The sequence below is a fragment of the Rhineura floridana genome, chromosome 2, assembly GCF_030035675.1.
Source record: "Rhineura floridana isolate rRhiFlo1 chromosome 2, rRhiFlo1.hap2, whole genome shotgun sequence".
Classification (NCBI taxonomy): Eukaryota; Metazoa; Chordata; class Lepidosauria; order Squamata; family Rhineuridae; genus Rhineura; species Rhineura floridana.
The window spans coordinates 122,859,468-122,883,339 of record NC_084481.1 but is presented as its reverse complement, the minus strand read 5'-3'; the positions used below and the strand labels follow the sequence as shown (position 1 = coordinate 122,883,339).

General features: G+C 41.8%; 1 protein-coding gene across 1 annotated transcript in view; it reads right to left on the bottom strand.

The window, feature by feature from the left end:
• The window catches only part of CTR9 (CTR9 homolog, Paf1/RNA polymerase II complex component), a 28,889-nt gene extending 16,119 nt beyond the window's left edge, over nt 1–12,770 (bottom strand). Inside the window, exons 1-9 of the mRNA XM_061610413.1 lie at nt 12,439–12,770; nt 11,161–11,259; nt 8,384–8,623; nt 7,152–7,269; nt 5,459–5,548; nt 3,760–3,908; nt 1,527–1,634; nt 839–946; nt 501–737 (exon numbers count right to left, since the gene is read on the bottom strand). Coding sequence (XP_061466397.1) covers nt 501–737; nt 839–946; nt 1,527–1,634; nt 3,760–3,908; nt 5,459–5,548; nt 7,152–7,269; nt 8,384–8,623; nt 11,161–11,259; nt 12,439–12,483 — 1,194 coding nt within the window. The 5' untranslated portion in view covers nt 12,484–12,770. The remainder of the gene's footprint in view (nt 1–500; nt 738–838; nt 947–1,526; nt 1,635–3,759; nt 3,909–5,458; nt 5,549–7,151; nt 7,270–8,383; nt 8,624–11,160; nt 11,260–12,438) is intronic.
• Between the last annotated feature and the right edge of the window lie 11,102 nt (nt 12,771–23,872).

The window sequence follows — 23,872 nt, the reverse complement described above, 5'->3', positions numbered from 1 at the left end:
TTGACACTTCCTAACCTGTGGAACCAATGTTCCCAAGTTCTTGCCTTTTCCTTGATGAAGGTAATACGTTATCAATATACAGAACTCAAACTACTGCCATTAAAAACACTGTAAAAATAAATTCCCATTGATGCAGAGAAATTAGCCTGCATCACAATGAACACTGTGTGAATTATTAAATCGCATGAGTACCAAAAACATTAGAATACACCAACCACAGGATTTGAAGTGCATGGTGGGCATTTGAGCTGGAATGGCATGCTAGCTCTTAAATAAAAGCTACAGACAAACCAAGAGCTGTAACGAAGGTTGATACTTGGCTTACCAGGAACCTACACGTTTGTGCTACGCCTTGGTTTAGCGTTATGTGCAAACTAGGCCTAATAAATACATTACAATTGTCTACTCTGAAGTGTCCTATTGAGTTCAATAAGGATTACTCCTAGATAAGCAGGTACTGGATTGCAGCCCCAACCTAAGATGCTTCCTGCTGATTGTACCTTTGCAATATCTCGTTTGTCTTGATCTTCTGAAGCAGCATACAGAGACCCGAGAATTTTCATAGTTTCGTAATTGTTAGGATAGGCTTTCAAAACTTTTTCAAAACACTGTGATGCATTTTCTTTATCTCCCCTGTAAATATACATTTGACCAAGTCCAAAAAATGGTAGCACAAAAGAAGAGGAAGCAAACTGTGTAGCTTGGTAGTAGTATTGGAAAGCCTGATCATAATCTTCCTAAGGTAAGATGGGAAAAAAGGCAGTTAGATTTTCATGTGCATCATAAAAATCATTTCAAAAATAAGAATGCAATGTAGAAAGAGAGGCTTTCAAAGTACCTGGACGTGAAAAGACCTAGCTAACTGGTAGCAGCTTTCAGCCTGCATTGCTTCAACTTCTGTATTATGGAAAGCATGAAGAGCCAAGTGCTGGACTTTACCATAATCCTGTAGAAAGAAAATACAATGGTCATAATCATTTTCTTATGGTATTCGAAATCACGGTCTAGAACACTTGGTACCTAGAAACCTGATCTTCCATTGTTTGAAAGATCACATATGGTTCTTGTCTATTGAAATCCTCAAGCATTTCGAGAAGTGATTGTGGGAACCGAAGCAATTACATATAACTAAAATATGTATATTTGTCTGGCTAATACTCTGTTTTCTCCACGTGAGTGTGATATACACAAGCCTGAGGAATCTGTGTTTAGAAACTTCAGCAGCATTGCAACCAGCATGAACTGACCCCAATTAGAATTCAAAGACAATGTTTCAACAACAGTAATCATGACATTAGAAATGGCTTTAGGCAATCCTGGTGAGCATATAATTGTTTAAAACAAAAACATTGAAGCATGGCTTTTCTTGGCCTTTAGTTAAAAACACGATTCTGAAGTTCACTTTTTTGTGTTACCACAAATGTTATAAATAATGTCAAAATATAAAGCATGATCAGTTATGAAACTGCCTGAAGACGTTCCACTAGCAATATTTCAACAACTCCAGCATCCTACATTTGTCTTACCTTTTTGAAGAAGAAGTGATTAGCCAAGTGGTTTAGCACCATCGGGTTACTGGGATCGATTGTATATGCTCGAGAAAGTAGTTGGACACCATTTTTGATAGAATCGGCCTAAAAGCAACATTAACAGATTTTTTTTATTTATGCTTAAACATTTGTAAGCTTTCTAGTTGTGCCTTTACTATCTTCTTAGAACTATCCTTTTAAACTATCCTTTTTTTAAAAAAATGTTTTTAAGGATGTTTTGTTTTAATATATTTTAAAATCTGTTTTTATGATGTTTTAGAGTGTTTTTGCCACCCTGGGCTACTACTACTGGGAGGAAGGGTGAGATACATATCTAATTAATTAATTAATTATAATTATAATAACAATAATAATACTATGGTCTCATGGGGCATTCTATTCCATGCAGCTTGGTGTCCTAAAGCATCTCAGTCTCAGCTCCCTCTCTGTAAAAGGGGAAACAACAGTCTACATTACAGGCATGCTGTGAAGATGTCTGAGAGGAGGACTATAAAAGTCACATTAATGATATTATTAATCATAAGAATAAAAGCTACTTAAAGTCAACTCTACAGATCCTCCGTGGCGCAGAGTGGTAAGCGGCGGTAATGCAGCCGAAGCTCTGCTCACGGCCGGAGTTCGATTCCAACGGAAGGAGGAAGTCGAATCTCCGGTAAAAGTGGTCAAGGTCCACTCAGCTTTCCATCCATCTGTGGTCAGTAAAATGCGTACCCGGCATATGCTGGGGGGTAAAGAAAGGCTGGGGAAGGAACTGGCAATCCCACCCCATATATACTGTCTGCCTAGTAAACGTCGCAAGAGTCGGAAACGCAGGGACACCTTTACTTTAAAGTCAACTCTAGCATGTGAGAAATTTACCCTAAGAGCCAAGAATAGCAGTACAAGGGCCAACAAAGACTCTTCCTGGTCCTTTTTAACCCATTTCTAAAAATGAAAGAAAACTGTGTTCTTGTGACACTCTGGCTTTACGCCAGTTAGGATAGAGGGTACTATTCAGTGCTAATTCTACTCAGAGTAGACCCACTGAAGTTAATAAACATGACTATCTTCGGTTCATTAATTTCAATGGGTCTATTCTGAGTAGGATGTAGTTGAATACAACCCATACTGCTTGCAACAATGAATATTCTAAATGGTAGATCAGAAGCAGAACATGGATCCTAGTGGACTGAAGGCCATCAAAACTGGTGACAATGGCCATGTTTGCAAACCATGGAACCATGATTTATTGCTAACTCTGGCCAGTTTCAAAATAACCCAACTCCAAACCAAGTATTACTGAAGTTGCCTTGTTTAAACTAACAGTTAATGACAAACTACAATCATTATTCTAGATGACATGACAAGGCAACTTCAATGGAAACTGGGGGGAGGGGAGAGAGAGCACACTGGTGAAGTCCTCCTCCCAGCCACAGGGACAAAGGGGAGAAAGTACATGAGTCCAAGGCTAATGGCGGCTCTTGCACATCTTACTAAACCATGGTAGTGAGATGTGTGAATTACGCCATTAACACACACTAGGGATAATGGATAGATTACTAGATGAGGGCATCAAACCACAAGCAAAGACTAAAGTCTATCAAGATGTCTCCTAACTAAAATTTTGAAACCTTCTGACCTATACTTCTTTTGTAACTTGGAATACTTCTGCCTTCCTTGTACCTTGAGAAGTGTTAAGCCTGACAGACTTCTATTTAAGCCAATCAAGGATTTTATAGTACTAACCAACATGTAAATTTAAATATGCCATTTAAATTACATGTAACAGATTCAGCTTGGTATCAGTTTTTAGTTTTTATTTAACACACTATTTCATACTGCAGCTCTATATGCTACAACATGAGCACCATGTGCAAAAAACATCTTGGCAAGTTCCCCCTCTCCCAATTCCTGTGGGGAAGAAAGGGGGAAAGACCCGACCAGGGTGAGTCACTTGACAGTGCCAAGAGTGCAGCAGACTAAGTATGCGCTGGCAACCTGGAAATGGCCAATGGCCCTTACCTTGCCTAAACCAGCTCAATTTTAAAGACAAGTCTTCAAGGGTTACATTACTTCTCAAAATCAGAAAAAACTGTATATAGATTTATTAAGATAAGATGCAGTGAGGTTTTTATTTCAACTGGCATAGTTTTCATGTCTGTATAGAAGACTGTGTGACTAGACCATCAATGAAGCATATTCCAGTATTAGCACTTTAGGTCAAACCCACCTCTTTATTATTGAGTTCCAGAACAGCCAATCCAACTAAAGCCCCGACACATTTGGAATTGAGTTCCAGCGCCCGGCTAAATGCGAGGCGAGCTTTCTCCAGCTTGTTCAGTTTTACAAAGCAATGGCCCATACCCAATCGAACCTCAGCTAGTGGGGAGAAAAAGAACATAGCCGTTTATACTTCTATTGCAATTTAAGCAACGTAAGTTCATAATTTATTATTTCTAGAGCTCTTAAATCTGTACCTGGGACTTTACAACAGCGATAGCAACTATTTGCAATGGTCACTGCCTGGAAACTTACAACTAAAGATTTGCATATATCCTCAGTCCTTCTCAGGCACAATGCCTCTCATGCAAGGAGAAGAAAAGCAGAGACAACTGTGTTAGCTGCATCACATTACTGTACATGTCTCCAGTGCCCTCCTGTACTGGAGGGCAAACATCTGCAGGGAGCTACCGACTGTACTTGCAGTATGCATGATTACGAGTACAATAGGTGTCTGCTGCAGATCTTTGCTTTCCAACAACTGGAGGGAACAAGCAGTGATATGGGAGAGGGAGAGGCTAGTGTGCTTGTTCCTGCTGTCCCTCATGTGATAAAATATATGAAGGGGTGAGAGGAGCCCTGAGCACAAGGACATCAGCACGATGCGTGCCCCCACTCTTTTACACATTTAACACTCATGTGTTCAGATGAACACATGAAGAGGGCTCTTATTTCCTCAAGATACTGAGATTCTCAGTTGTGTAAATGGCTTCAAAAAGAATTTTAAAGAATTATGGCAGCATTCAAGTAAATAATTGTGTGAGCAGAGCAACTTCCATTTGCATGAGGATACTTCTCCTTCCTCCTCCCACGCACATCTCATGCTGTCCCCAAATCTACTCTGGAGGCATGGGGAAACCCCAGAGCAGATTTAGGGGGTACACAGGGGGAGGCAAAAGGAAAACATTCTGCTGACAGAACATTCACCTTAGTGTTACGCTGAATACAACCATAGAAAGATTTTAGAGAATGAGAAAAGAATGGGTCTATCATTGCCTTCAATTTACAACAATACAGATGACAATAACAAATACCTGGAAATTGATATTATCTCACTTTACATGAGAGCTGTTCTAGAGTACACAGAACAAGATGGGAACAAGAATTCACAAAACTAACATTACAGATTAAGATGCCAGCAAAGTTCTGAACTCAGCCTTGGAAATGATCTTCAGGGCTCATAAAGCAATGCCTCAGGATGAACAAGCTTCATAAGATGCAAAATTATTCCCCAGCTTGAATTACTATTTGAGCCAAAGAAGAATTCCCAACTTCCCCAGTCGGCCTCAAGCACTCCTCCCCCATTTTCAAAATCTGTTGATTTTGGAGTACTGCAGCCTCAAGAATTCTCCATCAGGCAGAAATGTCTTCAGAACAAAAATAAGATCTTCTAACAGAGAGACCATAGCTCAGTGCCAGAGCATATATACTGCATACTAAGGTCATGGAAAAATACATCTATCACTGGCTATTAGTTATGTTTCTATAGAACTCCAGGTTTAGTGATAATATACCAATGAATCCCAGCTGCTGGGGAAGGGAGGGAGGGAGACAGAGGTGCTATTACTCTGTTTATGACATTCCTGGGGGCAGCATCTGGATGAGCTAGAATTGTCTTTTATTAAAGTGACATTTTTCCTGCTCCTTACCTGGACAACCTGGGTTGGTGCGCAGAGCCTTTTTGTAGTAGGCAAGGGCCCCTCTATAGTCTTTCTTGTTGAATGAAATGCATGCCTTACCTATTAGACAACAGCAATAAATGTTGATAAATAGCTACTGACGTTTCATGTCGGACAATTATGACAAATCAATAGTAATTCATTGTTTTACTAGCTGCAAGCATGTATGTACAAGAACGCACAAAAGAACACCACTCAAACAGCAAGTATTTTGAGTGTAATGGGCCTGATCTGAAGCACATTTATCTGGAAATACACTCGCTTGACTTCAATGGATATAAACCTCAAGTAACAGTATTTAGAACTGAAGGAAAATCTGACAGTACAAAATTCAATATGACAAAAACTGATATGAATGACTCTTACAAAGGGTATTTTCACTTCCCACTGGCCTTTCTGTGCTGTATGGAATAAGTGGAGAGGGAAATTTCCAGATACTCTGTTTTCATTAACACAGCAGTGTTGAGAGAGACAGAGACAAAATCCTGTCTGTATTCATACAAGATACAAAACATAGTCAAATTGGGAATAGGACTGTATCTTTCTCTCCACCCCATACTATCTAGAAACGCACTCTGAGGTGGAGAACTGGGGAGAAGAGAACAGATCTCAGATGTGCAAGGGTGTTTTACTAATATCTACACAAAGCTCGTGATCTTTTTTTTTTAAAAAAAGTTTTTTTTTGTACAGTAAAGAATTGGGGTACATACAGGTCATGGGGGTTACATTCTTGTACAGTACATGTTTTCATATTCATAATACATTAGTTGTGTTCTAGGTTAGAGGATGGGAGAAGGGAAGAGGATGGGAGAAGGGGAATGGTTTCTGGCAAGCAATCTCATGATCTTGATGGCTGCTGCAGCATATATAACCCCATCACAGAGCTACAATTCCTGGAGTGGTTTAATAATCAGTCCCTCTTCCCAGGGAACTCTGGGAATTGTACCTCTGTGTGGGGAATAAGGGTCTCCTAATAACTCTCAGCACCCTTAACAAACTACAGTTCCCAGGATTCTTTGGTGGAAGCCAAGAATGTAAAGTGGTATAACTCTGCTTTAAATGTATAGTATTGATGGGGCCTATGAAAGCAGCATATTCATTCAAAGAACACTTGAATGAACGAACACAAACATCCAGCAATGACAACCTGAAGTTACTATTCCCTCTCTCCCAAATGTTGGCACTCTTCATCTCAGCAAATAAAATGTCAGTGAGTTATTTTTACCCTTAACCAACTTAATGCTCATACTACTAAAGAACCGGTAGAGGTGACCTTAATGAAATCCCAAAGCCCCTTGCGATTCCCCCCAGTTTTAGCCAAATCATGTCCTCCCGTGTTCAAAAATACATTAAAAGGCCATACAAAATAGGTAAGGTGTAATTTGAGCACGGAACTTAACCCTGAGCTCTGTTGCCCAGCCAAATTAGGCAAGTCTCACAACATTTCTCAAAAGGTGCTCAGGTTTGGACTAACATGCTTGCAATGGAAGGATATTTTATGCAAAGAGAAGGTAGCTCTCTTTGTGGTCTTCAAAACTGATCAAGAGCACAAGGAAAGGAGGTAGTCTGTAAAGGGATGTTGGGCCTAAGGTTTTATTAGTTAAAACCAGTACATAGAGTGTATGATGAAGGGAAGACACCTCAAATATATTTCAGTTCTCACCAAGAAGGGCTGGAATATTATTTGGAGACTGGTTGAGCACAAAATGAAACTGTGCATCAGCTTGATCCATTTTATCACCCTCCAGAAGACAGAAACAGGCTCTTCCCAATAAGTGGTTCTAGAAAAGCAAGAAACAGATGTACATTGTCTTTACGTCAAAAGAGTGCTAACTTTGTTTCACCTTATTCCACTGGCTATTTCTGCTGAACCCATTTAGTTCTCTTTTCCCTACCGTTAGGATGTCCTTCCATTCCTCTACGACTGTAACAGGAACAGAGGGATCTGCCTTTGTCAGACCATTGGTTCATCTAGTTCAGCACACTCCACAATGTAGACTTTACAATCACTGGCAGTGGCTCTCCAGGATTTCAGTCAGGAGCCTATCCCAGACACACCTGGATATGCCAAAGACTGAACCTGGAGCTTTTTATATGCAAAGCAGACGCTCTACTACTGAACTATTGCCCTTCCCCCAGACTTTTCCCCAATTGATCTTCCTCTTTTATCTCCTTTCTTTTTTTAATGTATCTTGTCTCTGATCAAATTGATAGACTATGGACAAGGCTTTTTTATTATTATTAACTGTACAGCACCTAGCAGCTTTATATAGTTTATAAAAAATTACTACTGCCGCTACTTGTACAGGCCAGGAATATGGAGGGAGAATGCTCCAAAATGCACTAGAAAAATAACTTCAGCAGATTTGGCCAAGAACAGATAACACTGATTTTATTAAACAATTGATAAAATTATGACAACGGCTACCTTCCCCATAACAATTATCAGCCTTGTTCTTGCGGCAGCAGTCCACAAGCTGAAACAGTTCTCTGCTTGCAGATCAGCCGGAGAAAGTACACAACATGGTGTACGTATGTCACATGAGCGAAAGCAAATGACATCTAACAACAACGTTCTGCATGGTTATCTAACTTTGGTTCTTCCATGGCAGTGTGTTCAGAGCAACTATGAGAACAGGATGCTGGAGTAGATGGGCCACTGGCCTGATCCAGTAAGCTCTTCTTATGTTCTTATTCCATTGCACTTTCTGTCTCTTGGATTGGGGCAATTATCTTTAAGAAAATAGTACATTAGGAGAAAATATATATCATTTGTACGTAAGCTAAGTATGTAAGGGCATGACTTTAATGTCCCAACTAGTTAATCAGTGTTACTCTGTTACAAAGCAAGCACACAAATTAGGAAATTTTCATTATAAATTGATTCGTTCTTACCTGATCATACATGATGATTTTGTCAGCCATAGTGTACAGCAGAGTAGCTTGTGTAATGAGCTCTTTCTTGTTGTCTTTATTCTTTTCTTTCCGAGCCTGCTGTACATAGTAGGCTGCTAAGGTATCTAAACAAGTCATCTGATCTTTTTCATGGTCTCTGTAATCCAGGTTTCCATCTATACGAGCAGCCTCCAGCAGTTTCACAAAATCTTCTGTTTTGCCTTGTTTGTAATATTCCAACTAGAAAAAGCAAATGCAAAGACATATGTACTATGTTTCATATTACTCTACAAGGAAACAATTCATCAACTTAATGGTGGACATTAGGTAGACATTATCAAATCAGTATCTGTTCCATTCAATTTTTGTACTATGAAAACGCACACAAAATAAAACAAGTTCAAAACTGCATATTCTACAGAATGTACTGCATTGTGATGATTGGTGACATGCTGCCGTCACCAATAAATGCCCCTGATAAAGACAGAAGTGTAGAAATGATCTGTAAAATATTATTTATTTATTTAATTTATTTTGATTTCTATCCCGCCCTTCCTCATTTCAGTATTAAAATGAATGGGACAATTTACTGATCATTTCAGGGGCTAACAAATTTTGTCTTGTCTTGGTAGTCAGCCAAAACTGTTCTGCTCATGATACCTTGCAGAGGGACGGAACAGGATCTCCTGACATTACACTGAGTTTGAAGCCCAGCACACCTGTGTGCATGGAGTGGTATGAGTTCCTGACCTCCTCCAGAGCGGAGGAGGGGCTCATTCCAACTGCACTAAGCCCCAGACATTCAGAAAGCAGTGCCTCATGAATCTTCAAGTGTCTCTGGTGTTCAGCATAGCATCAGGGCGAGTCCTTGCCATTCTGCCATGCTTCTGAAGTCAGCCTGTCATCAAGGAGAGTCTTCATGCTTCTCTGCACACAAAAGAAGGGCAGAGACTCTCTTGGATTCTCTGTTCTGGCCCAAGCAAAATATGTATTTGCTAGTGGTGAGATCACGAGTAACTGGGACCTTTAAGAATTGCATCACAATACATGAGTGTGTAGGGCATGTGAGAGATCAACTACTACAGGGACAGTCCTGCCCTAGGAAAATTGAAAACACTCACTTTCCAGACTAGGTAGGCATATCTCTGCAGCCACCACCTCCAGATGCAGCAGGAACATATATTAACCACCACCATCTGTCAGTGTTGAAGCTTTTAAGAACTGCACCAGAATATGAGAGGGTGTGGGGCATGCAAAATACCATCTTCTGCAGGTTGTAAGAAATCTGACTGCCATTTCCTGGACTTTTGATGTACTGGCTGCTGGTTATATTAAGGAATAACTTTCTGCACTGTAAAGTTTTATCATATCCAACTCTGGCTACCTATTTAAAGAAATAATATCAATTTATGTGTCTCTAAAATATTGATATTGCCTATTTTATAATGAATTTAAAATGTTATAATATTATCAAAATTAGTTTTTTAAATTTTTTACTATGTTTTGAAATGAATTAGTATGAGACTGTTTACTGTAATGATGTATTACAAATATGTATTGCTGTTAAGTTGTGAGCCACTTTCGTACAATTAGGTAACAAAGCAGCATACAAACTGAAATTATTATTAGTGAGTCCTTGTTTTACACTACTCTATTCATGTATTGAGAACTATCAACACAGGCGGACAGTGAATCACACTGTAATAGTGCAATTCCATAGATTAGTCAGAACCAAGCAATTCTGTGTTCAATAGGATTTACTTCCAGTAAGTATCCATAGGATTGCAAGCTAGTTTCAGAAACTGTGGGTTGTATTCAGCTAACTTCTTCTCAGAGTAGTCCCATTAAAGTGAATGAACCTTACTCACGGTTATTAACTTCGATAGGTCTACTCTGAGTAGGACTAGTAATGAATATCACCCTGTACCTGGAAAATACACACAGCAAACAATGTACATGCATTTTCAAATGATTGGATTACAGAAATGAGGCAAAGCTGGCACTACATTTCTAAAGATCCAACTTCCCTTTTCAATACCTCCTATCTATGCTTGATTTTGACAATAATGTGCTATGTCTAATTAACACACGACACAAACTCCAGCTTTAGACTGAACTACAATTAGCTTTCAGGTATACAGGTACACTCTGATGAAGCAATCTGTTTAAGGCACAGAAGCTCTGGCATGCTCCTGAAACATGCCACCCATTCATTTCAATGAAAGACAGCACTACGCACACAGATTTCTTCGCTCCCACAAGAGGAAGTGATGGCCACCAATCTGGGTGGATTTAAAAGAGGATTAGATAAATTCATGGAGAAAAAAGGTATCAGTGGCTACTAGCCATTACAGTTATGTTCTGCCTCCATAGGCAGAGGCAGTATACTTCCAAATACCAGTTGCTAGAAACTGCAGGAGGGAAGAGTACTCTTTTTACTCAGGTCTTGTTTGTGGCTTTGCATGGCAACTGTCTGGCCACTGTGAGAACAGGATTCTACACTAGAAGGGCCATTGGCCTGATCCAACGGGCTCTTATGTACATGGATCAGCTACTGAAATGAGCTAGTCCTAATCCCACATATACAAGAGATCAATAAATGGATATTTTGAACAGGGCACAACAATATAAATAAAAAGTGGGAGAAGAAACAAGAGCAGTTATTTCAAAACTAAAACACACTAACACTCACATTTATACATATGTATAAGTGACAGATAAGGGTGGGATAAAAGTATATTAAGTAAATATATACAATGAACTGGCAAAATACTAACCGCTAGAGCAATCCATATGTGCAGTTGAGTATGTTCCTGTTTCAGAATACTTATAACTTCATCCCCCTCCGGTAACTGATCAAAGTCAAGCTCAATGACCTGGAAAAAAAAGATACTGAAATTATAAATATTCATAACTTGCTATAGGCAAAATTTATGAGGTATTAAGGCACATATTATAGTAATCATGCATCTTAAAGCAAGTTTTCAAGCACATTTGAAAGTGATACCTACTAGTTATTCCCTGAAGATGCTTTAACTATCCCCCTTGATTAATATGCTTAAAGAGCCAACTTTTGTAATCCCACAACTTGGGGACACCTCACACATGGCTACTTTCCTACACAGAAACATGCAGAAAAATAAGAACCCATGCATCCTTAATATGAAATGGATTACATGCAGGATTTATGCGTTTTCTTATACAGAAGTTATTCCTATGGGGAAAAAAAGTTATAAGAAGCAGTCCTGAAATAGGGATAGGGCACTTGTAATCCAGCAACACCTGGACGGCCACCACTCCCATCACCACTGAGCACTGGCGAAGCTGGCAGGGAAGGATACAAGGTAGAGCCCAACAACATTTGGATGTCCACAACAACATTTATCCGTGTCCTCAGAGAAGCACAGAATTAACAAAACTGTTATCCTCTTTGAATGCATGTTTGCATTTGGAGTGACAATTCTAAACTGGGAAAATGATTTTCAATACAGAGCCAGGGAGAGGCTACTAGGCTCATCTTATGTGGGTTCTCCAACTCCCAGATCCATGTACACACCTGTACATGCTGGGAGTTGAGCAAGTATAGACAAAAAGACATGTTATTGGTATTGCCTTGTGTGTGACACACACAGAGACGAGGGAAGTTAATATTATGGGCATAGAAGCAAGATTCATACACACAGATAAGTTGGTTATGCTATCCTTCCTACAGCCTGTCAAACGCACAGGCTGGTAAAGAAAGTGACACAGGTTAGGGCTTAGGGCTGATATAGAAACTCCAATGCTTATTGCGCAAGATAAATATCGGAAACACATCGGTAGTTATTTGGGGTTAATTTACACTAGTGCCTCGGTTCCTCAGAAACAAGGCAGTTCTGGGACTATCTCCTTAATGGGTTCGCCCACAAAGCTCTCACTATACAGCTCCCTCCAAGGGAACAACGGACGAACACACGAAAAGGGAAAAGCGAAGCAGGCGACTAAACTCCCTCCCCCCGCAACAAAACAAAACAAAACATCACAAGCGCTTTCCGAAAAGTCCCCGCGCCACCCACCTCGTCAGTGTCCCGGAGGGGGATCTCGATCGAGCCCCGAGACATGGTGGCAGCGGTACCGCCGCAGTGGCCGTCTCAACCGTGCAACTTCACACGACGCCTCCGGCTCCCCTGGACGAGGAGCTCCCGCAGCGCTGTCCCACAGCGAGTCTCGTCGTCGAGGTCTGCGCAGCCGCTTTCGAGCCTCGACCTCGGAAGTGCTCGTAGGGAACGGAGAACAAGAGAAACACCGCCACACTCCTCCCCGTTCTTGTTGCTCTGCCAGCTCGGCTCGCCTCCTTCTCCTGTAGGGGGCAGCGAGCCACCGGAGCAAGAGATGAGAAAATGGGCCTATCCGAACGCTTTCCTTTCTCACTAATAGGTACCTAAAAAAGCCAATCCTCACGTTATGCGGAACGAAGAGGTAGAAATATTCAGACATGGACGAAGAAGATTGTAATGCTTTCCCGTGAAAAGTAAAAGGGGGGGGGGACAAACTTCCTCCTTCCCAGCTTAGTTGAGTCTGGTAAATTAGCTCAAAGGTTTAGCCTAGCTCACTTCCTGAAGCACTAATTTGTTTCATGCAGGGAGCGTTTTAAAATCGGGAAGGACTGAAATATGCAATGCACCTGCAGCCTAAAATTATATAGGCCAGAATTCCACTACTTTTGCTATACTATAATGTATAATTGGCTGAAGAGCTCTAAAAGAAAACTATAGGCAACGGCTGAACAAGCAATAAGAAAAATGTCGTGCAATCTGCCCAGCACCCGTGACTGTGGGACAGGGAAGAAGCGTACTACGTCCTAACTATGCTGTTTTTAAAAGCGCGTTAAATAATGCTCATGTCCTGCCCAGAACCTGAGACACGAGATGGAGGCAAGGCTTGGTTTAATTCTTGTTTTATTAGGGTGATGGTTACATCCAAAGCAGTGCGCTTCGTAAATGTGTCTACTCTAGCTCACTACTTTCCCTAGCTAAGCAACCTAAACAGTCTGCAGCGTGTGGGGAGAGTTGAATCAGAATTAGAGCCTGGGTGGGCACCTGCTTAAGTAGGGAAGGTCTTTGCCCATAAATGACGGCTCCTCTGAAGTTCCACCCTCTCAAGTTCCCTTGTCTTGTGCCATCTTGTGTGGGGTGAGGGGGGATGAGCCTCCATCAGCCCATCTGACAGTGGGGCTTCACCAGGTGACGGCTCGGCTTCAGGGAGCGGAAAGCTGGTTGGCGGGGAAGCGTTTGAAGTGCCAGGCGGGGATTGCTGCAGGGGCGTGGTTGGCGCGCACAAGAGGTCACTTCCCAATGGCTTAGGTGGGGAGCTTGCAGGCAGAGTGGGAACTGCCTCGATGGGGGGACTGGCCAATGGAGTCTGTGGGCTGACTGCGCTCCCCCTTCAACGCTCCCAAGGATCTTGTCCTCATCTGACTCCTCTCTCTGAGCTAACTCCTCTTGCGCCTGGGCGCAACAGCTCAAAATTCTACAATAAAGTCTCTTACCATATATGGAACGACAAATGCCAGATGTCCAAGCTGGATTTAGAAAGGGAAGAGATACGAGAGATCATATTGCAAACATACGTTGGATAATGAAATAGACTAAGGAATTTCAGAAAAAAATCACCCTGTGCTTTATAGATTACAGCAAAGCCTTTGATTGTGTAGATCACGAAAAACTATGGAATGCTTTAAAAGAAATGGAGTACCAAAGCATCTGATTGTTCAGATGTGCAACCTATACTCTGCACAAGAGGCTACTGTAAGGACAGAATATGGAGAAACCAGATGGTTCCCCATCGGAAAGGGTGTGAGACAGGGATGTATTTTATCACCCAATTTATTTAATCTATATGCAGAACATATACAGAAAGCGGGATTGAACCAAGATGAAGGAGGTGTGAAAACTGGAGGGAGAAATATCAATTTAAGATATGCAGAAGTACCATACTACCAGCAGAAATTAGTACTGATTTGAAATGAATACTGATGAAAGTTAAAGAAGAAAGCACACCAGCAGGACTACAGTTGAATGTCAAAAAGACTAAAGTATTGCCCCACTTGAGGAACGGATTAGTTCTTATTCTGTCACTAATACCGCACTGCTTATTGTTTAGAGAGAGGGTGGCAGTGGAGAAACGATATATATTTATTTAGGCATATGAGCTTTTAGAATTTGTGAAAAAAACCTCCTATGAACTAGGCTGTACTGAGACCAAAGAAAAATAAGTTTGGTGCCAAGTTGAAGACCGTTTGCTACACATTTATCTAACTTCCCCCATGGCTGCTCCCAGACTAAGTGTTCAGCTTAGAAATGGATGCACCATGCCTTATTCACTCACATTTTACAGGATGTGTGTGTCCACACACAGGGTTGCCAAGTTCCTGGCCTGAGACTGATCCTGTATCTTTAGGAGAAGAGAAAGTCAGCAAAGTGCAGGTGTTCTTGCAACACTAATGAAAAAAAACCACAAGGTGGAATTCTCCCTTCATCCTGCACAACTTTTAAAGATACAGAAAGGTGTGCAGGGGGAAGGGAGAATTCCACCTTGTGGTTTTTCTCTTTACAGTGTTGCAAGAACACCTGCACTTGGCTGACTTTCTCTTCTCGTAAAGATACAGGATCAGTCTCAGGCCAGGAACCTGGCAACCCTATCCACACAATGTTGTTGCCCATTTGTAATCCTCCCATGCTTTGTCAGTTCTTGTTTCATCTCTTTTCTTAACACAGAAAGCCCAACTTTTTGAGAAGGACAAACGAGTAGCACCATTTCTACAGGAGTAGATGCCTTTAGCAATATTCTTCAGTCATTTTTTTTTTAAAAAGGCATATTTTGAAATGGGTAGTGATATATTGAGCAGGCAAACTTTTCACACTTCATCACACAATCATTGTAACCTTTGTAATTGTGGGCACTATTTTATAAACCCATTGTTGTTGTTAATGAGAGCTAAGACATTTTTCCAACTATAATGTTTAAAATATATAAAATATTAGCAAAATACAGCTTAAATCAGAGGTAACCAATGTGATGCCCTCCAGATGTTGGGACCACAGCTCCCATCATAACCAGCATGACCAATGATCAGGAGCGATAGGAGTTGGTAGTCTCCAAAACATGCAGAAGACACCAAGTTAACTACCTCTGGATTGTTATAGCACTATAACACTAATTTTAAAAAATCAAGGAAAACAATATTTCCAATCACTGCCATTTCTACTTAAAATACTTTCAGTCCAAAACAAATGCTTAAACACTTTGTTTTTTGGTATTTCATGGGTAGAAATGAGCAAACACAAATGAATAAGCACTTAGCAGTAAATTAGGGTGGAGAATCTGTGGCCCTCCAGATATTGTTGGACTCCAATGTGGGAATTGTAGTCCAATATCTATTGTAGATATTGGGAGCTATAGTCCAACCACATCTGTAGGGCCATTACTGCCCTAAAGAAATGATTTTTGAAAAAATGATCACTTGGAATGGCTATGTTTTTAATGGCTACTCAGGTGAATTAAATCTTCCTCACCTATAGCAACTACATTATATTGATGGTGGGGATGGGCTTAGCAGAATTAACATATAGAAAATGTATGATATCCTTGATTAGTATGGAAAGGCAATTGCAATTTCATTTGTAGCTTTCAGTGGAAGACAGCAAAGGTTTATTGGCTGCTAGGAACCATTGTGGAATCAGCCAATGTTTACATGGTATACTCCTCCATTTCCAGTGGTAGAGGCTTTGCTTTCAGGCTCATCCATACTTTAATCTGCAATGTAAGCCCCTTGCATCTCTATTAATTCTCCCTCTTCCATATGGTATTGCTCTGTGATGTTCCTGTATTAATGTATATATGGTAAGTGCTGTTTGTATAGAAGATACATGGTAAGTGGAATGAAAGAGGAGGGGGGAGTAAATGAGCAGTAGAATGCTGAATGATTGGCTGAGTGTTTGAATGGCTGAGAGTATAAATGGAACGATGACAGTGGAATCTGGGTGGACATTGGTGGGTTTTAGAGGTGTTTGAGAGGTATTAGGTGGACGTTGGTGGGTTGTTTGAGAGGTGTTTGGTGGGGTTTTTGAGAGGAGATTGTGTGGAGAGTTGGTGGATGTGAGGAAAGTGTAGAGTTCGGATTAATACTAAGACCAGTATCACAGGAATAGATGAAACCATATGCTTATGTGCCTTTATAAAGTAATCTTGTTATTTCTAATATTTAATAAACACTATTCTGGTTTACCGGAGGCCTGATCCTTGGCTGGGGAATATACAGACCAGAGGGGAGGGCAAGGTACTTACCAAGGCTGAAGGGAAACTGTAACAATTGGTGGCAGCGGTGAAGGGAAGAATATAACACCACAAGTATCCAGAGCAACCCAGAGTTGTATGCTTTTTATATAAAGATCAAAGGGATTGGGGACAGCTTAAGCACACAGTTACAGAGGTAACCTGATAGAGAGACTCAGGCAGAGTCTCTGGGAATACTGGTTATAGGACGTGACTGGTGGTGCTGCCTAGCAGGGGGATCTGGTGAGGTCTGTGCTAGAGCGGAGAGAGAAACCATAAAAAAGGACAGTCCGGACTGGTGGAGTCCCTGGTGGTGCCTAGTGACAGGCAGTAGCCACGAGCAGGTAGGAACCTGACGGGGAGAGCCAGGGAAGGGCGTCACATGTGGTGGCAGTAGCGGTGGGATACGAACAAAAGAGAGTCCCAAACACAGGAGTTGGCTGTAGCGGTGGGATACGAACAAAAGAGAGTCCAGATACGAACCAAAGAGAGTCCCTAAACAGTGGTGTGGCAAACAGAAATAACAAATAAAGATTACTTGTGGGAGTGACTGGCAAAGAGTGACTGGCAGAGAGTGAGTGAACTCAAACACCATGGCTGAATATATAAAGATGAAAAGAGAGGAGCTGGTGGAGAAGTGCATAACATTCAATTTACCTCACGAGGGTAAAGGGGTAGATGAATTGAGAGTAGCACTTATAGGATTTACAACTGCCCAGCAAAAACAACCTGTCAGGGAAGAGACCTCAGAAGGATACTTAAGCAATCCTGCTTATATAGAGTATTTGAGAGAGAAGTTGAGGATGGAAGGTGCAGAGAAGGAAAAGCAGCGGGAGTTGGAAACTGAGAGATTGAGGAGGGAGGCTGAGGAAAAAGACAAGCAGAGGGTCTTTGAAACGGAAGAGAAGGAAAAACAGCGGGAGTTGGAAACTGAGAGATTGAGGAGGGAGGCTGAGGAAAAAGACAAGCAGAGGGTCTTTGAAACGGAAGAGAAGGAAAAACAGCGGGAGTTGGAATTTGAGAGAATGAGAGTGGATGCTGAATTACAGGTGGAAAAGTTAAAATTTGAAAGGGAGAAGTTTCATTCGGATGAAACAAGAAAGGACAGAAATGAAACAAAAATAAAAGTTACACCGAAAGATTTTGCAGTGTTTGAGCCTGGACAAGATCCACAGATTTACCTCAGCACTTTTGAAAAGGCAGCTCAATTGTGGGGGCTACCAGAGGATAAATATATGCAATATTTATCAAACCTGATCAAAGGGGAATTGGCTGAGGTATACCAATATTTCCCCTCAGACAAGGCCGTCACATATGCCGAGTTTAAAGAGGCAGTATACAAAAGATTCAGACTGGGACCTGACTATTAGAAAGTTATTCCGAAACTGTCAGATCCAAGCAGGGAGGTCTTTTGTGGAACTGGGAGCAAAGTTGATGGATATATTTGGAAAGTGGATGAGTAGTGCCAAAGCACAGTCAGTGGAAGAGGTGAAAAGCCTCATGATACTGGATCAATTATTCCATCAGTTACCACCAGAAATAAGGCTCCTGGTCAAAGACCGTTCCCCTACATCGGTGCAGGAGGCTGCAGAGATGGCGGATCACTTTGCCTCCAATAGAACTGGCTGGGTGGGGAAAACATCAAGAGAGTTTAAACCCAGACCATATAATGGCGGCAAAAAGGATGTGGTGCCACAGCGAGTGAGTCCTCCAGTAAAATCTGAAGGGCACAGGACACCCCAGAGTGGATCTGTGTACCCTAAAATGGAGGAGAAATTATGCTATAAATGTGGTAGACCGTGGCACCTACGTTTTCAATGTGAGGTTGCCAACCCCATTAGTAATCCTGCTCAGGCAAGGGCAGTAAAAACAGAACCAAAAGATCTAACAACGAAAAAGGTTCAGTTCTGCCAGATAAACTGGACAGAAGTAAAAGACTTGGATTCGAATCTAAGAGAAGAAGTGTGTGTTCAAGGGGCAAATTATTGGGCATTGCTTGATACTGGTGCCGCTCAGACGTTACTGAGGCCAGATTTAATAAAATCTGAGGAAATACTACCTCAGGAAACGGTGACTATCCAAGGAGTGAGGGGACAACCAGAAAGCTTACCCATGGCCCTAGTGAAAATGGAGTGGAGAGGCCGAGAGGGAAAATATAAAGTAGGTATTAATGCCCAACAACAAGAACCAGTGATACTGGGAAGAGATGTAATGGGGGCACAAGGGAAAATATATGTGGTGACCAGACAGCAACTTGGCAAAGAAGCAGAAGCCATGTTAAAAGGGGCTGAAGAAAACAGGGTGGAATCTGTTTTCGAGCCTACGGTCACCATAGCAACCCCTGGAAGGCCTGCTGAAAGAAACAACTTGTATCAAATGGTCTCTAGTCAAGAAGAGACAGAGCAGTTCAGGGAAGAACTGAATAAGGATACAAGTTTGAAACAAATAAAGGACCAAGCCCTGACACAAAAGATTCCCTTTACTGACAAGCTGAGGAATCAAATTGTGTGTGAGAATGGGATTTTATATAGACTGTGGATGCCTGCTGAGAGAAAGGATGAATGTGAACCAGTGAAGCAATTGATAGTACCTAGCAAATACAGAACCAGATTGCTAGAGGTAGCCCACGATGTCCCATGTGCAGGACATCTGGGAATAAAAAAGACCAAGAGGAGATTGGCGGCACACTATTATTGGCCAAATATCTCCAAAGATGTAAAACAACATTGTCTATCTTGTGGTATATGCCAAAAGGTGGGAAAAAGTGGAGTAAAGACTAAGGCACCCTTAAAGCCCCTTCCTATAATTGGACAACCCTTTTATAGAGTGGGAGTAGATTTGGTGGGCCCTTTTTCCAAACCCACAAGGCATGGCAAGAAATATCTATTGGTGCTGGTGGATTTTGCCACCAGGTACCCAGACGCGGAAGCATTAAGATCCGTAGAAGCCCCTGTAGTGGCAGAGGCTTTGTTAAAAATCTTTATGAGGCTGGGTTTCCCTCATGAAGTGCTGACAGATCAAGGCAGTGTATTCATGGGAGAAGTGATGCAATGTATGTGGAAGTGTTGTCTAAAACATCTAAAGACCACCACTTACCATCCAGCCACTAACGGATTGACAGAGAGATTTAATGGGGTTCTGAAGGGCATGATAAGAAGTTATGTTCAAGATCACCCACAAGACTGGGATGAACGTTTGGGGTGCTTCTTATTCGCGTACAGAGAAGTCCCTCAGGAGTCAACAGGCTTCTTACCCTTTGAACTGATGTTCACTAGAAAAGTGAGGGGACCTTTGGAACTGTTAAAAAATTCATGGGAAGGAACCCTGGGAGAATACAAAACATCTGTAGTTGATTTTGTATTAGACTTCCGCAGCAAATTAACATCGATGATGGAAGCTGTACAAAAGAATTTGAGTCAAGCTCAGGAGAAGCAAAGTTACTGGTATGACAGCACAGCCAGAGAACGTGTGTATGATGTGGGAGATATGGTTATGGCATTCATACCCAGGAAACATGATAAATTACAGGCTAACTGGGAGGGACCATATACCATAAGAGAAAAGCTTGACACAGTGACATATGTAATTACCACAGACCAATTAAACAAAAACAAAGTGGTTCATGTAAATATGTTAAAGCCTTACCATACCAGGGATGCAAAGGTGTTGCAAGTTACCTTATTCCCTGAGGGAAGTGGGCCTGAACTTCCGGATTTGGTACAGGAAAGCAAAGACAAAGGAGGGGTAGATCAATTGGAATGGTCAGAGGAGGTGAAGGAGGAAGTAAAAGAAGAGATTCTGAGAGTTTTGAAAAACTATGGGAATCTCTTTAGCAATAAACCTGGCCGAACCAGTATAGCCAAACATTCCATTGATACTGGAGATCATGCCCCTATCAGATCCATTCCGTACCATGTGAATGGGAAAGTTTTGAGTGAAATCAAAAAGGAGGTCGAAGATATGCTGGAACTAGGAGTGATCAGGGAATCCATCAGTCCCTGGGCCTCAAGTATTGTCCTGGTTCCGAAAAAAGATGGAACGACAAGGTTTTGCATTGATTATCGGCTAATTAATAAAATTACTGTCCCAGATGCGTATCCTATGCCTAGGGTAGACACAGTGTTAGAGTTATTGGGGGCAGCAACCATTATCTCTACAATAGATCTCTGTAAGGGATTTTGGCAAATGGAACTAGACGAGCAATCCAGAGCCAAAACAGCCTTCAGTACACCAGATGGGTTATATGAGTGTGACCTTACCCATGGGACTAAAGAACTCACCAAGTTCGTTTCAGAGGCTAATTAATACTGTGTTGCGAGGCATGTCAGATTTTGCAGTGGCCTATATCGATGACGTGGCCATTTTTAGCAAGTCGGTGCCTGAGCATGTCCAACACCTGACAACAGTATTAGAGGCATTAAGAAAAGCAGGCCTCACAATAAAAGCTAAGAAATGCCAGTTTGGGCTGAAGGAAGTAATCTATTTAGGACATAAGGTGGGGAGTGGGAAAATCACCCCCTTATGGAGCAAGGTGAAGGCAATACAATCGTGGCCTATCCCCTTAACAAAGAAACAAGTTAGGGCATTTCTAGGTGTGGCTGGTTTTTATAGAAAGTTTGTGAAAGATTTTGGGGAAATAGCAACCCCCTTGCATGAGTTGACAAAGAAAAAGTGTTCTGAGCGTGTGGTATGGACGGATGAATGTCAGAAGGCTTTTGATCTTCTGAAGCAAGCCTTATGCCAAGGACCTATATTAATAGCACCAGACTATGAGCAACCATTCATCGTGGCTACAGATGCGTCGGACCTCGCGCTGGGAGTCGTCTTGCTGCAGGAGAGAGAAGGCACCAGACATCCGGTGGTGTATCTGAGTCGCAAGCTGACGTCGAGGGAGAAAAACTATTCGTCGGTCCAAAAGGAGTGCCTAGCGGTCATGTGGGGACTGAACAAGTTGCGCCCATACGTGTGGGGACGAAGATTTACAGTGACGACGGATCATCAGGCCTTGTTATGGTTACAGACTATGAAAAACCATAACACTATGCTGCAGAGGTGGTCTATCAAGTGGACTTCAAGTTCATCAAAGGCAAGGACAATGTATTGGCCGATGGACTTTTAAGGCAGGTGGCCGGGACTGCAGTGACGTGACCCAAACGGAGGGGGAAAAAAAAGACATTTTCCCCATAGAGACTTGTTATATTGGTAACGCAACGTATAAATCCTAGAGCAGGAATAATACTCTGCCATTTTTAAGGGGGGGGGGAATGTGATGTTCCTGTATTAATGTATATATGGTAAGTGCTGTTTGTATAGAAGATACATGGTAAGTGGAATGAAAGAGGAGGGGGGAGTAAATGAGCAGTAGAATGCTGGATGATTGGCTGAGTGTTTGAATGGCTGAGAGTATAAATGGAAGGATGACAGTGGAATCTGGGTGGACATTGGTGGGTTTTAGAGGTGTTTGAGAGGTGTTAGGTGGACGTTGGTGAGTTGTTTGAGAGGTGTTTGGTGGGGTTTTTGAGAGGAGATTGTGTGGAGAGTTGGTGGATGTGAGGAAAGTGTGGAGTTCAGATTAATACTAAGACCAGTATCACAGGAATAGATGAAACCATATGCTTATGTGCCTTTATAAAGTAATCTTGTTATTTCTAATATTTAATAAACACTATTCTGGTTTACCGGAGGCCTGATCCTTGGCTGGGGAATATACAGACCAGAGGGGAGGGCAAGGTACTTACCAAGGCTGAAGGGAAACTGTAACAATTGGTGGCAGCGGTGAAGGGAAGAATATAACACCACAAGTATCCAGAGCAACCCAGAGTTGTATGCTTTTTATATAAAGATCAAAGGGATTGGGGACAGCTTAAGCACACAGTTACAGAGGTAACCTGATAGAGAGACTCAGGCAGAGTCTCTGGGAATACTGGTTATAGGACGTGACTGGTGGTGCTGCCTAGCAGGGGGATCTGGTGAGGTCTGTGCTAGAGCGGAGAGAGAAACCATAAAAAAGGACAGTCCGGACTGGTGGAGTCCCTGGTGGTGCCTAGTGACAGGCAGTAGCCACAAGCAGTAGCCACAAGCAGGTAGGAACCTGACAGGGAGAGCCAGGGAAGGGCGTCACAGTCTCCAATAATTGCCTTCCCACACTTCCCCCTCAATCCACATTTTCTCACTTATACTGTTAAAAGGAGAGAAAAAGCAATCAAAGGAGGGAGTCACGGTTGCTTTGCCTTGAACTATTCTATGTGGGTGGGTCTAATTCCACCATGCTTCCTGTTTCTGCTGGATTCCCTCTGACTCCCTTATCCTCCTTCTTTCTGGTCTGAGCCAATCAGCAACACTTCCTGTGTAGGGAGGGGGGAGGGAGAGGGAGAGGGGGAGGGGGGAATTTGTAAACAAAAAGGGGCACACCTACAACTATGAATGAGAAAATAGTTTGACTGGAGTACAGAAAAAGCGCAGAGCAATCAGGTTTGGACTGACAGCAGACAAACGCAAGAAGGAAAAAATGAATTTTTAGTATGGTCTCGATGAGCTTCTAGATGCTGTTTAGGATGTTTTGGAATCTAAGAACTGACTTTGGCTCTGGATATGCTAATCTTTATAGATTTGACTCTTGAATCTGAGCCTAAACATTATGTGGGATTACAGTACCTACTTCAGTAGGGCCAGTTAATATTACACAATGTCTTTTCACAAACTGGCATTGTAGTGTGTAAACCTCTAACCCCTGTGAGGTTATGTACTAAGGGAACTAATGAGTACTGGGTTTAAAATTCTGTTCCTTTGTGGGGGTTTGACAGGTTATACAACCATTGGCTTTGATAGAATTGTGAATTCATATCCCCTTCAGAGGGAAGAGAGAATGTTCTTAGGTATATGATTTCTTGAAAGTGTGATCTGTTTTGTTTTTGTTGAATCTCTCAGGATGTACTATCTTTCCCCACAACATTCACTTTAGGAAATTCCAGCCCTACGGGTGATGAATTCATAGTGAACAACATGCATGCTGAGTGCTTGGAAGATGATTTGATTAACCTTACTTCTGACGTTTGCAACACCAAAGAAACAGGTACATTTGATGATCCTTTAGATCTTGATCTTTCAGGCATTAGTTAGAGTCACACTGTAGAGTCATGCTTGATGTCAGTGAAAGTTTGTACGTTTGTAGCCTTT